The 13477-nt window shown below is 36.7% G+C and overlaps 1 protein-coding gene across 6 annotated transcripts in view; it reads right to left on the bottom strand.

Annotated features, from left to right (window-relative positions):
* Positions 1–13477, bottom strand: part of ATE1 (arginyltransferase 1) — a 163029-nt gene that overhangs the window by 71726 nt on the left and 77826 nt on the right. For all 6 annotated transcript variants that reach the window (XM_082424783.1, XM_082424781.1, XM_082424780.1 and 3 more), the window contains one exon: positions 9720–9819. In XM_082424783.1, coding sequence (XP_082280909.1) covers positions 9720–9819 — 100 coding nt within the window. The remainder of the gene's footprint in view (positions 1–9719; positions 9820–13477) is intronic.

Here is a 13477-nt window from a genome sequence, read left to right as displayed (position 1 = left end):
TTTAAGGACAAGAATATGTGATGAACATGTTATTCTTTTACCTCCCACTGCCTGCAGGAGGCATCAAAAATCCCTTACTACAATCATTCTGTGGTAATTTTTTCTACTGACCATGTCTAATTCACTGGTCACTTATTTTAACATCAAGAAAAATAGATGCTGAATCAAAAACTCGAGTGTTTTGTTCTGTACTGTGGGTAACTGATGAGGTTATCTGTATTTCTTTCAAACCAGCAGTAGCAAAGTCACTACGACATGTACCCAAAAGCATCACCCTGGGTTGCAAGACTGCAGTAAAATAACATTGGCTAATTTGTCTAGTCAGGAAACTTTGAAAAGCTTGGGAGCCCGGGGATTTCAGTAGCACAGGATTTTGCAGATGCAGCTCTGTAAACCCCAATTTTTGTGGGGAGGTGCTTTTGCAACAGTAATGCCAACTAACTACCTTCTTTTAGGGAAACTCCTGCAGAATTCCAGAGGGGCGGTTTGACCACAATCAAGCTGAGGCATTGAGTTTAAGAATGATTAATCACAGATGAATTAGCCTTTTGTTCCTTTTCTGACATTTCTAAACCCTTTCTGATGTTTCAGCTATCTGATGTCTGGCCATGTCATGATACCAAAGCAGACTGCCTGGATCACTGTTTACTTTGGCCTGCATACAAGTCTGGATAAAGAGCTCAGTCAAAACACCTCCTTCAGATCACAGAATGGCCTTACAGCAGCAGTCTGAGAGACAACACGAAGAAGAAATTTTAAAAATTATTCCTAACCCCATTTCTATATACTCCAATTTTCACTTTGAAAGGAAACTGAACAGTTTTGAAATGTATGAGAAGGTGTCAAAATAGAGATATAAACTAAGCTTTACATGCAAATATTAAACATTTTGAAAGCACAGGAAAATCCATTTTTAAAAAAGCTTTAGAAAACTAAATATACTTAAAGCCATTGCTGAATTTATGTATATATAATGATACATATATATACAAACTTGATACATAACATGTATATAAACTATATATAAAATAAAGAAATATAAACCAACAGCTTGGTTTTTAAAAATACCAGTTTTTAAGCAGAATTTTTAAAAACAGACCTGTCCACGTGTTCGCCCTCTGCAGTGGCATGTGCTCCAGGAGGTGCCTCCACCCCATCCCCAATCACAGCTGCCCTGACTCCATTCCCCTGGCTAGCCACTGACTCAGGCACGGAAAAGAGGCACAACTCTGACAATGAAATGAGTGAAGTAGGCTAGGAGGTTTCCTGGTAAGGTTTTTCTTGATCTCAAAAAAAAGACAGCAATCACCTCACAGACATTAGGATAGCTACTGTCAAAACAAATGAACAAAAAATAAACAGAAAATAACAAGATCTGGCAAATGTAATGGTACAGCTATTATGAAAAACAGTATGGTGGTTCCTCAAAAAATTACACAAGTATTACCATATGATCCAGCAATTCTACTTCTGGGTATATACACAAAAGAACTGAAAGCAGAGCCTTGAGCAGATATTTGTACAGCCATATTCACAGAAGCATTAGTCACAATAGCCAAAAGATGGAAGCAACTCAAGTGTCCATCAATGGATGAATGCATAAACAAAATGTGGCATATACACACAACCAAGTATTATTCAGCCTTAAAAAGGAATGAAATTCTGACACCTGCTACTACATGGATGAACCTTGAGGACATTATGCTAAGTGAAATACGCCAGTCACAAAAAGATAGACACTGTACCATTCCACTTATATGAGGTCCCTAGAGCAGTCAAATTCAGAGAGACAGAAAGTACAATGGTGGTTGCCAGGGGCTGGAGGGAGAGGGGAATGGGGAGCTATTGCTTAATGGGATCAGAGCTTCAGTTTTGCAAGATGAAAGGAGTTCTGGAGATGAACGGTGGTGACGGTTGCACAGCAACGTGAATGTACTTAATTAACACTTCTGAACCGTGCACTTAAACATGGTTAAGATAAATTTTGTCATGTACATTTTATCACAATAAAAAGTAATATTTTTTTAAAAAGAGACACAGGAGACAATATTATACTTTTCTGATTCTAGCTACTGCTGATGGCCTGTGACGCCTGAAGGCCAGCAACCACCTTGGAACTGTGAGAGGAGCAGACCAAGCGGACAAGCGTCCACTGAGGGCGGCAGCCAGAAAACCGTACTATCCGCTCCCGCTTCAGCAGGAGAGCTTCTCCAAGGAGAAACTCTCCCAAGCTGAAGATATAATTTCCATTCATTTCAGCCAGTTCCTGAGTCCCCAAATCAGTACTGATTTATGCCAAACAGTACCAAGTCCCATTAAAATGGTCACAATTATGGTTAACAGTTAAAGTGAGCAATGACAACACAACAAATCAAGGCAACTTCTTTTCATAATGACTCTGTTTTCTAGCTCTCATTAAATTCCTCTGTGACTACCCTTTGCTTTAATCTAAGACTATGGCCACAGACAAAACCTAGCTGACTATGTACTATTTACAAAAATCAACCTTTATTTAAAACACACATACACAGAGAACAGTAAAACCAAAATAATTCGGTAAAAATGCATTTTAGGGAATATTATGCACAAGAATATAACTGCTATCACCTAGCAAACCGCTAGGAGGCTCTACTGCAACACATGCCATCTAAGAAACTATGAAAATGACCACATGGTGATTTTCTTCTTGCAGTGCTCAACATTAGCAAGGCAAGCAAAATCAAAATGTGTCATTATGTTAACAAATGCCTCGTAGGCCCAAGTCTGGGTATTAAATAAAATGCTGTATAAAGATGAATTCTCGTAAGCCAAGTGGGCCCATCTTTAGGTATGACCACACATGCAAATTAAGTAACTTTGCCGAAACTCTCTCACACTGAGCTGTCAGAAACTTCACAGATCAGTTCAGCTCAATTCAGGAAATGAGTGTGCACAGCTCAACACAGAATGATTTCCATCTACATGGAAATCTCCAACTGTATCTAGTGATTTCCATCCTACAGCATGTGTTTCAGTCATCTGTTGGTGAGTTAACAAACCACCCCAAAACTCAGAGGCTTAAAAAAACAACAACTAATTATTCCTCATGATTCTGTGGGTTGGCTACAGCTCAGCTAGGTGGTTCTTCTGCCCATATCTCTTAGGCTCAGTCATGGAGCTGCATTCAGCTTGCTGCTTGGCTGGGGCTGAAACATCCAAGATGGCCTGAGGCCTCCCGAGTGGCCTCTCATGCCAGCAGCGTAGTCAACCTTTTACATGATGACTGGCTTCAAAGACAAAGGAAGTGAAAGCTGTCTGCCCTCTTAAGGCTTGGGTCTGTCTGAAGTCTCAGACATACTTTTACAGTATCCTATTAGTCAGCGCAAGTCACAAGGCCAGTCCAATCCATGTTGAGGGAAACAGAATGTACCTCTGATGGACAGAGCAGCACACACAAACAGGGTACAGGGTAAGAGGAATTGATGATGGAAAGCTCTGGGAATCATCTATCAAATGATGGTCCTTCCTACACATAAAGATAGACTCTTCATTTCAACATGTCTTCATGACAGTTCATTACTCAATAAAAGAGTCTGTATATTTCAAACCTGTTAATTACTTTAATTTGCTCTACATTATAAATGTATTATATGGTGTTTATGATTTCTTTTCTTCTGCTAACTTTGGGGTTTTTTGGTTCTTCTTTCTCTAATTGCTTTAGGTGTAAGGTTAGGTTGTTTATTTGAGATATTTCTTGTTTCTTGAGGTAGGATTGTATTGCTATAAACTTCCCTCTTAGAACTGCTTTTGCTGCATCCCATAGGTTTTGGGTCGTCATGTTTTCATGGTCATTTGTTTCTAGGTATTTTCTGATTTCCTCTTTGATTTCTTCAGTGATCTCTTGGTTATTTAGTAGTGTATTGTTTGTATTTTTTTACAGTTTTTTTCCTGTAACTGATATCTAGTCTCATAGCGTTGTGGTCGGAAAAGATACTTGATACAATTTCAATTTTCTTAAATTTACCAAGGCTTGATTCGTGACCCAAGATATGATCTATCCTGGAGAATGTTCCTTGAGCATTTGAGAAGAAAGTGTGTTCTGTTGTTTTTGGATGGAATGTCCTATAAATACCAATTAAGTCCATCTTATTTAATGTATCATTTAAAGCTGTGTTTCCTTATTTATTTTCATTTTAGATGATCTGTCCATTGGTGAAAGTGGGGTGTTAAAGTTCCCTACTATGATTGTGTTACTGTCGATTTCCCCTTTTATGGCTGTTAACATTTGCCTTATGTATTGAGGTGCTCCTATGCTGGGTGCATAAATATTCACAATTGCTGTATCTTCTTCTTGGATTGATCCTTTGATCATTATGAAGAGTCACATACCACAATGTTCACTGCAGCTCTATTTACAATAGCCAGGACACGGAAGAAAAACTAAGTGTCCATTGACAGATGAATGGATAAAGAAGATGTGGCACATATATACAATGGAATATTACTCAGCCATTAAAAGAAACGAAATTGAGTTATTTGTAGTGAGGTGGATGGACCTAGAGACTGTCATACAGAGTGAAGTTAAGTTAGAAAAACAAATACCGTATGCTAACACATATATATGGAATCTAAAAAAAAAAAATGGTTCTGAAGAACCTAGGGGCTGGACAGGAATAAAGATGCAGACGCAGAAAATGGACTTGAGGACACGGGGAAGGGTAAGGGTAAGCTGGGACAAAGTGAGAGAGTGGCATGGACATATATACACTACCAAATGTAAAACAGATAGCTAGTGGGAAGCAGTTGCATAGCACAGGGAGGTCAGCTCGGCGCTTTGTGACCACCTAGAGGGGTGGGATAGGGAGGGTGGGAGGGAGACGCAAGAGGGAGGAGATATGGGGATATATGTATATGTATAGCTGATTCACTCTGCTATACAGCAGAAACTAACACACCATTGTAAAGCAATTATACTCCAATAAAGATGTGAAAAAAAAACTTCACTATATGGTGAAGATTATAACTTAATATGTCTAAATCTACACCAGAAAATCCAAATAAACATTGTCCTAGTTACAGGTACAGTCACTCGGTGCCACTTTATGCACTGGATTACAATTATGTGCCCCCTCGGATGTAACCTCCATTAGGGAAGAGCCCATATCTATACTGCTTACAACTGTATTCCCAGTGTCTAGTGCATACCAGGTACCTAAGAGACTGTTCTTTCTTAGTTATTAAAAATTCCTATTTTAAAATATATTCCTTCTGTCTTTAATATCAGATAAAAATACACTTTTGTAGATTTTTCCATTGTATATTTTACAATATGGCAAAAATATATCACTACTAACGCTTGAAATACTTAGTTATGCACTAAGAAAGAATATATAATTTTAGCTATTATTGTACTTATATGCTAAATTTACCCATTCAATCTTGAAAATGAGAAAAATTTTAATAGTGTACAATTCACTTTCTGTGAGCTATCTTTTATTGGTCTCTAGCTCTAACCCTTCAACTTGAAATGAGAAACATTCATGCTTGGACCAATATCCATCTTATAATTTCAAATGGCACATTTTCCAGTTGAAAATTCCCATGTTTAAAAGCAGTTGTGTTATTCCCCCAAAACTGAGCGTTCTCATTGGCTCACAATAAAATATCCTTAATTGAAATGAAAATATCTTTACAGTTACCTAAAATGACATATCTTCAATCATGATGCAATGAAAACAATTTTCTTAAACAATACAAAAATTAAGAACAACATGTTCTTGAAGACCCAAAAGTATTCAAACCACCATGCCAGGAAAATGCTGGCTTTACAAAATTAACTTAATATTCAAATATTTTATCATTCTTATCTCACGAATATTTACAAAGTCACTAAATGTAGTACAGATTTTCAGAATTGTCTTTCCCAAGAAGATATAATGTGAATATGATATAATATATTGGGAAATTTTCTAAGTTTTGTTTAAACGGTTAAAGTGAGTATTCCCCTCCACCTGCCTTTTCCACTCTGGGCTGCAACCTGGTTTTACAGGTTTTAATAGTGTTTCCAAATTCCCAACAGATACTAAATTTGGGGGATTTGGAAATGAGAAAGTGGGATTCCTGAAAACATAAGTTATTCCTAAAATACTTCCAATATTCTTCATATTCTTTACTCATTAGTATGAGTAATTAAAAATTGTTTAATAAGTAAGAAATATCATTTTAAGTAATACAGGCATACCCCGTTTTATTGTACTTTGCTTTACTGCTTTTCGCAGATATTGCGTTTCTTATAATCGAATGTTTGTGGCAACCCCGAGTCAAAAGCAAGTCCATCAGCACTGTTTTTCCAACAGCATTTGCTCACTTTGTGTCTCTGTGTCACATTTTGCTATTTCCACCAGTGAAAAGATTACAACTTGATGAAGGCTCAGATGATGGTTAGAATTTTTTAGCAATAAAATATTTTTTAATTAAGGTATGTACACTGTATTTTTAGACATAATGCTATTGCACGCTTAACAGACTACAGTACAGTGTAAATATAACTTTTATGTGTACTGGGAAATCAAAAAATTCATGTGACTTGCTTTATTGCAATATTCGCTTTATTGTGGTGGTCTGGAACTAAACCCGCAGTATCTCTGAGGTGTGCCTGTATTTACGAAAAACTTTAGCCTACAAAGAATATTAAAACACTGGAAACTGCCAGCAAACATTACTAGGTACTATTTCTAATAACCTAACATTTGGGTCTCTTACCATGCTAACAGCACTACATACAACCACAAATTAAAATTACCAATTTATGATCTTATTTTGCTTCTAAGTTATTCCTTGAAACACCATTAATATACTTTATATATAAAGTGAATAATATTTATTATATTTACATTGTTATGTACCTTGTAAACAGCAGATAGGGCCACAAAACACATAACACGGCTACAGCTACAAAGAAGACCGGCTAATTGAAGGGTGACTGCCCTCCTCCTCCTTTTTTATATGAATATGCATGGCACTGTCACCTATTCATTCTTATTTAAATGCTCCTTCTCCATGAAATGTGCTTCTCTGTCATACCTACTCTTTTTTGAGGTCTCTCTTCCCTTTTAATTAAACCCTTTCCTCTTCCATACCCTATGCAGCAAACCCCACTGCCTCCTAGGCCACTTACCAGACCACTGTATTGACCTGATTTTACGTAAAATATCCCCAATCTTCACCTATATTAGAAGTTTTAAGAAGAAGGTTCATGTTTAAATCTTTTCACATCTTCAGAGCTTAAAGCAGTGCTCTGAGTAGATCAGAGGTATTTGGTTACTGTTATTATGGTAGGCAGGATGTATGTAGTCTGTTCCTTTATACTGCTCTATACTTTCCACAGCTTTTACAGTGGGCTACTAATACTTGGAAAACATCAAAGAGTTTCATTAAAGAGAGTCATAAAATTTAACATCAAAAAAAACAAACAGGGGCTTCCTTGGTGGCACAGTGGTTAAGAATCTGCCTGCCAATGCAGGGGACATGGGTTCGAGCCCTGGCCTGGGAAGATACCACATGCTGCGGAGCAACTGAGCCCGTGCGCTACAACTACTGAGCCTGAGCTCTAGAGCCCGCAAGCCACAACTACTGAAGCCTGCGCGCCTAGAGCCCGTGCTCCACAGCGAGAAGCCACGACAATGAGAATCCCGCGCACCGCAACAAAGAGTAGACCCCACTCACCACAACTAAAGAAAGCTTGTGCACAGCAACGAAGACCCAACACAGCCAAAAATAAATAAAGAAATAAATTTATTAAACAAACAAACAAACAAAAAAACAAACAACCCAATTAAAAAATGGGCAAAGGACCTGAACAGACATTTTTCCAAAGAAGACATACAGATGGTTAACAGGCACATGAAAAGATGCTCATCATCACTAATCATCGGGGAAATGTAAATCAAAATTACAAGGAGATATCACCTCACACCTGTCAGAATGGTTATTATCAAAAAGACAACAAATAACAAGTGTTGACGAGGATGTAGAGAAAAGGGAACCCTCATGCACTACTGGTGGAAATGTAAATTGGTATAGCCACTATGGAGGTTCCTCAAAAAATTGAAAATAGAACCACCATACAATCTAGCAATTCCACTTCTAAGTATTTTTCCAAAGAAAAACACCAATTCAAAAAGAGACACACACCCCCTATGTTCACTGCAGCATTATGTACAATAGCCAAGATATGAAAGCAACCTAAGTGCCCATCAATAGATGAATGGACAAAGAAGACAGGTGTGTGTGTGTGTGTGTGTATGTATGTATATACACACACACACAATGGAATATTACTCAGCCATAAAAAAGAATTAAATCTTGCCATTTGTGACAACATGGATGGATCTAGAGGGTATTATGATAAGTGAAATAAGTCAGACGCAGAAAGACAAATACCATATGATTTCATTTATAAGTGGAATCTAAAAAACAAAACAAATGAACAAACATAAAATATTAAAAATTAAAAAAACCAGACTCATAGATGCAGAGAACAAACTGGTGGTGCCAGAGGGGAGTGGGTGGGGAATGAGTGAAATAGGTGAGGGAGAATAAGAGGCACAAATTTCCAGTTACAAAATAATAAATGAGTTATGGGGATGAAATGCACAGCATTGGGAATATAGTCAATAATACTATGGGACTTCCCTGGTGGTCCAGTGGTTAACACTCTGTGCTTCCACTGCAGGGGGCGCAGGTTCGTTCCTGGTCGGGGAACTAAGATCCCACATGCCACATGGGGCAGACAAAAAACATAAAAAATAAAAATAAATTAAAATTTTAAAAAATAAAATAAAATTAGGCCTGGAAATTAAAATAATAATAATACTGTAATAGTTTTATATGGTGACACACAGTTACTAGACTTCTCGCTGTGATCATTTTGTAATGTACAGAAATGTCGAATCACCATATTGTACACCCAAAACCAACACAGTGTTGCAGGTCAATTATACTTCAACAATAAAAAATACAATAAAATAAAAATAAAGAGAGTCATAAATGGTAAGACCTTTTGTTAAAAGGGAAATTCTGAAATATACTTAAATCTGACAATAATACAATGAATTACAAAGTAAGAACGGTGGAGACTGTAGTTCTCATTACAGAAAGCTTCATTTCTGAGGCAGCAAAGAGATTTCCTTAATTAATCCATTCAAACCCTTTCAAAACTCCAAATTCTGTGCTCTGAGACAAAAATCATATTAAAGATTCATTTTCCCATAATGAAAACCTTACCAACATTTGCACATATTGTGCTATGGAAAACATCTTACTACTTACGCCGAGCTCCAGTTTTTCTGGACTGTGACCGTGTCCAGAGGAAACAAAGCGACAACTGAATGGAGAGGGGAGAGGGTGCGGACGCACCTCAAGAAGGCAGATTCCTTAATGGGTACTACTGCACTACCCCAAGTAAGCAGGGCCCTACTGAAGTTCTAGAATAGCTGGGATATACTCAGTGAATTCCTACAGATTAACCTATATTAAACAAATATTAAGTGCCTATTTTGTCAGGCACCGTTTTAGGCAATGAAGAAGCTAGATTCTATGAAAAGTCTAAGACACATTTAAAAATAATTCATGATTTACATAAAAATGTACAAGCATGTTAAACTAATGTGATAAGAAACTACGAAAGCACTAATTTTCATAACTTGAATCTATAGCAAACGTGTGAAAATCAACTTTACCTTATATTTCATCTTGGGACATGAATGAATGTAGAAACCCATATAGTAATAGCTGAGTTGAGGTGTTTTCTCATGAAGCTGCCTAGTAAAAGCAATTTCTCTGCCAAAAGAAGAATAAAGATCAAGGTACAGTTAAATTTAGTTCCAAAATTCAAAGTACTGTACAATTTGGTAACACATATTTGATAAAATCTGACATTAAGCTATCAAAAAGAAAAATCCAAGTGTTGAAAGAAAAACAATTTTAAAAACACTTTAAGATGACTTTTACTAAAGAGACACCAAAAAAAAGTATATTATTTTAGCAAATGCACCGAAGTTCTGGTTTTACTCTTCATTGGGCATAGCAATGTATCTAAAATTCAAAGAGCATAAAAGTACAAATATCTATTTAATACAATTCCTTATTATTCATTATCACCTGGAGTTCTCAAAGACTGGATTTATCAGGTTAAAAACAGTACAACAAATTTTAGAAAGCTCAAAAACCAACAAATTTCAGGAAGAATACTACTATGTCCATTTACATGCAAACACTTTCAACTATATATGACACATTACTCTCTCCTATGTCCAGATGCTACTTTAATATTTGTTCTCTCTAAAACTAAAGAGGGGGGGGAAAAACCATGCTATCTCACTGCCTTTCCTCTATTTGTTGGCACAGGCAAGGATTAATTGAAAAAAGAAGCTGTCAGCAATGCCTATGCTCGACGTGGTTTTAATTTGTATCCGGATAAATCTGGGCACAGAATTTCATCCTACTTGTCCAACTGAATGACCGCTTGTGTTCGAGAGCTTTAAGCAAAGCTTCGGTACATTTCTAAAGTATGAGAAAAATTGTTTTGCTTTTATGTTTGTTTCTTGAAGGTTTTAATTTCCTTTTCTTTTTCTTTGTTTTTAGTAGCAATGGATGCTTGAAATCCAAGGAGAGATTTATTTTTTAAGGGAACAGTCTGTGCATTTTGCAAGTTCAAATTTAAAGCATTGAAGGGTCGTTACCCTAAAAATTCGTCTTTACAACAAAAGTATTTCTAAATCCAAACAGTCTGAACATTATTAGGCTAAAACAGAATAGATCCTATTATTCCCAGAACTAACCCACTCTTAAGGTTCAAACTGAGGAAGAACGCAATGATACAGCAATGCAGGACCACCCAGCTCTGATGAGGACTGCGATACCCACCGGCCCTCCTTCACTCGGCCCTGCTCATCTCAGTTAACTGCAGCACCACTCCACCACCAAGCTGTTCAGGCCCCAAGCCTATGATCCATACTTAATTGTTCTCTTCCTCTCACCCCTGTGTCCAATCCATCAACAAGTCCAGCTGGCTCTATCTCCAAAATATACCGTGAATCTGACCATTTCTCACCATCTCCACCTCAGGTATTTTGGTCCAAGCCACCATTAGGCCTCCCTTGGACAACTCTAACAGCCTCCCAAATAGATTTCCAGTTTCCACTCTGGCCCCTCCATAACCTCACAGAGCAGTCTTAGTCTTTTACAATATTAATCAGGTGAGGTAACCTCTCCAAACCCTTCACCCTCACACTGGGTTGGTATCACACTTAGAAAAAATCCAATCTCCTTACCGTTACCTATAAGCCCTTTTCCATCTGTCCCCTCATCAACACCACCTGCCTCGCTGCCATCCTTGCACAGCACTGTCTAGGTCGTACCCCGTTTCCTAGCCCATAAGGCCTTCCTTCTCTTCATTCCAACCACCTCAGGGCACTTGGACTTGCTACCTTTGACCTGGACGTCTATCCTCAGATTTTTACATAGCTGGCTCCTATTCTTCTTTCTTGGCTTTTCAGAGAGGTCTTTCCTAACCACCCTATATAAAAAGGGCCTCATGCCTACTACCATAATTTTATTTTTGTCACAGCACAACAGAGTCTCTAAAATTGTGTAGTCAGTTTTCTAATTTACTGTCTGCTTTGACAAAGCTGGAAACCCTGTCTTATTCACATCTACAAATAGTTCCAGGATACAAAGACTGTGCTCAAATAAACATCTGTTAAGCAAATTAATTGCATTTCTAAAATTCATCTTGCTAAAAAAAAAAAAAGAAAGGAAATAAATTCCATGCTCATGATCCCCAATTCAAACATTTTTAAAATCTGTAGACTAGATTACATAAAAATCTAGTAATCTGTAATCTTGATTACAGATTAAAATATAAAAACTCTTTATTGATTGTACGATTGCTTAAGAAACTGAAGAAATGGAGGAAAAATTTAACAGGCTTCACTGAAATACATTAAAATCAGTAATGGAACTGGCAACTTGTAACCTACTCTCCCCAATTTTGCTTCATAATGTCAGTCTCCTGGCTGCCTTTCCTCTTCTATAAACTCAGCAGTTCAGATTCTCAAGAGCACGGAAACAGATGCAGCGGCAATCTCCTCACTCTCCACTGACCCCAACTTTCGTGCTCTCAGGCTCCTCTACTACCTCCTCAAAGCCCTCCAGCTCCAGAACTTTCAAGAGATATACCAAGCAACAAATAGATTGCTGGGAACAAATTTTGTTGGGAATTATTTGCTATCTCAAATGCAGTGGGATTTCTATATCTCTTTGTTTATTGAGAAATGAAATATTTCATACAGAGGCTGAGATTTATTATCTAAGAATAAATATCATTCTTAACATTTATCTGAGAAATCTAGACAAATCCATGCCTACACATTGTAAAGTGAGAGATACATAAATAAAAGAAGAAAATGGTAATAATTTCAAAGTACTGACTGATTCTGATACAAAGAAAAAGTATCTTTTCTGAAATACACACTTCTAAAGTTACAAAATGTGAATGCTTTAAATTATCAGTTCTAATTTCACAAAGAGTTAAAAGATACTACAAAGAATCATGGATGTTTTTTAATTAGTTTATACAAAATGTAATTAAATACATAAGAAAAATAAAAGATTATTATAAGGATCAGTTGTAAACATTGTATATTTTTTAATTTGCTATGTAACTTGGCATTAAGATAGGTCATGTTGAAAATATCAATATTGTGTGCCATTGAAAAACACAAAAATATCAATTATGGACCATATATTTTTTTTAATCAACTAGTGATTAAAAAAAAACTAACTCTCCTACTTTTATAATTCAGAGAAAAGCACATACACAGTAAATAAAATAATCTCAAAGTATATTTTACCAAGATGTGAAAAACGTGACCATCAGAGACAAAGAATGGGAAAAGCAAAGAGAAAAAAGTGATAAAGAGGGAGAAAAAAAGAGATTCAAGCTCCCAAACAACAGAAAAATAATTCTCAACGCTCCTTCCTCCTCTACTACATGTATATGCAGACAAGCAGCAATAAAAATAAAAACAAATATTTTCATGAAACAAGACCCCACTCTTTTCATTATTAGGATGATGCACCTAAAAATATCTGTGCTGTGTTGCATATATTTGCAGCCATGGACATAAAAAGGAAATCATCTTTCAATGAGGTCACAGAGTCAAGTGGACAGTCAGGGACTCTCTGGTCCTGTTCTATATACTTTAGATAACTGTATATTTCTTCCAACAGACTGCCATTGCTTTAATTTGTTTACACCAGATTCACGTAACCTTTAATTAATTATAAAAAATATATGTACAATAGTAAAGACAAGAGAAAATATATAAATAATATAACATTTAAAAAACATTATGTGGCTCTGACAGGGGAGCTTAAATAAATGCCTAAACTAAACAACAGAAGCATCACAGTGACTTCTCATACATTAGACCAG

The sequence above is a fragment of the Balaenoptera physalus genome (assembly GCF_965194825.1).
Source record: "Balaenoptera physalus genome assembly, chromosome: 14".
Classification (NCBI taxonomy): Eukaryota; Metazoa; Chordata; class Mammalia; order Artiodactyla; family Balaenopteridae; genus Balaenoptera; species Balaenoptera physalus.
Note: the sequence above shows the minus strand (reverse complement) of the source record. Positions and strands in the feature narration are given on the sequence as shown.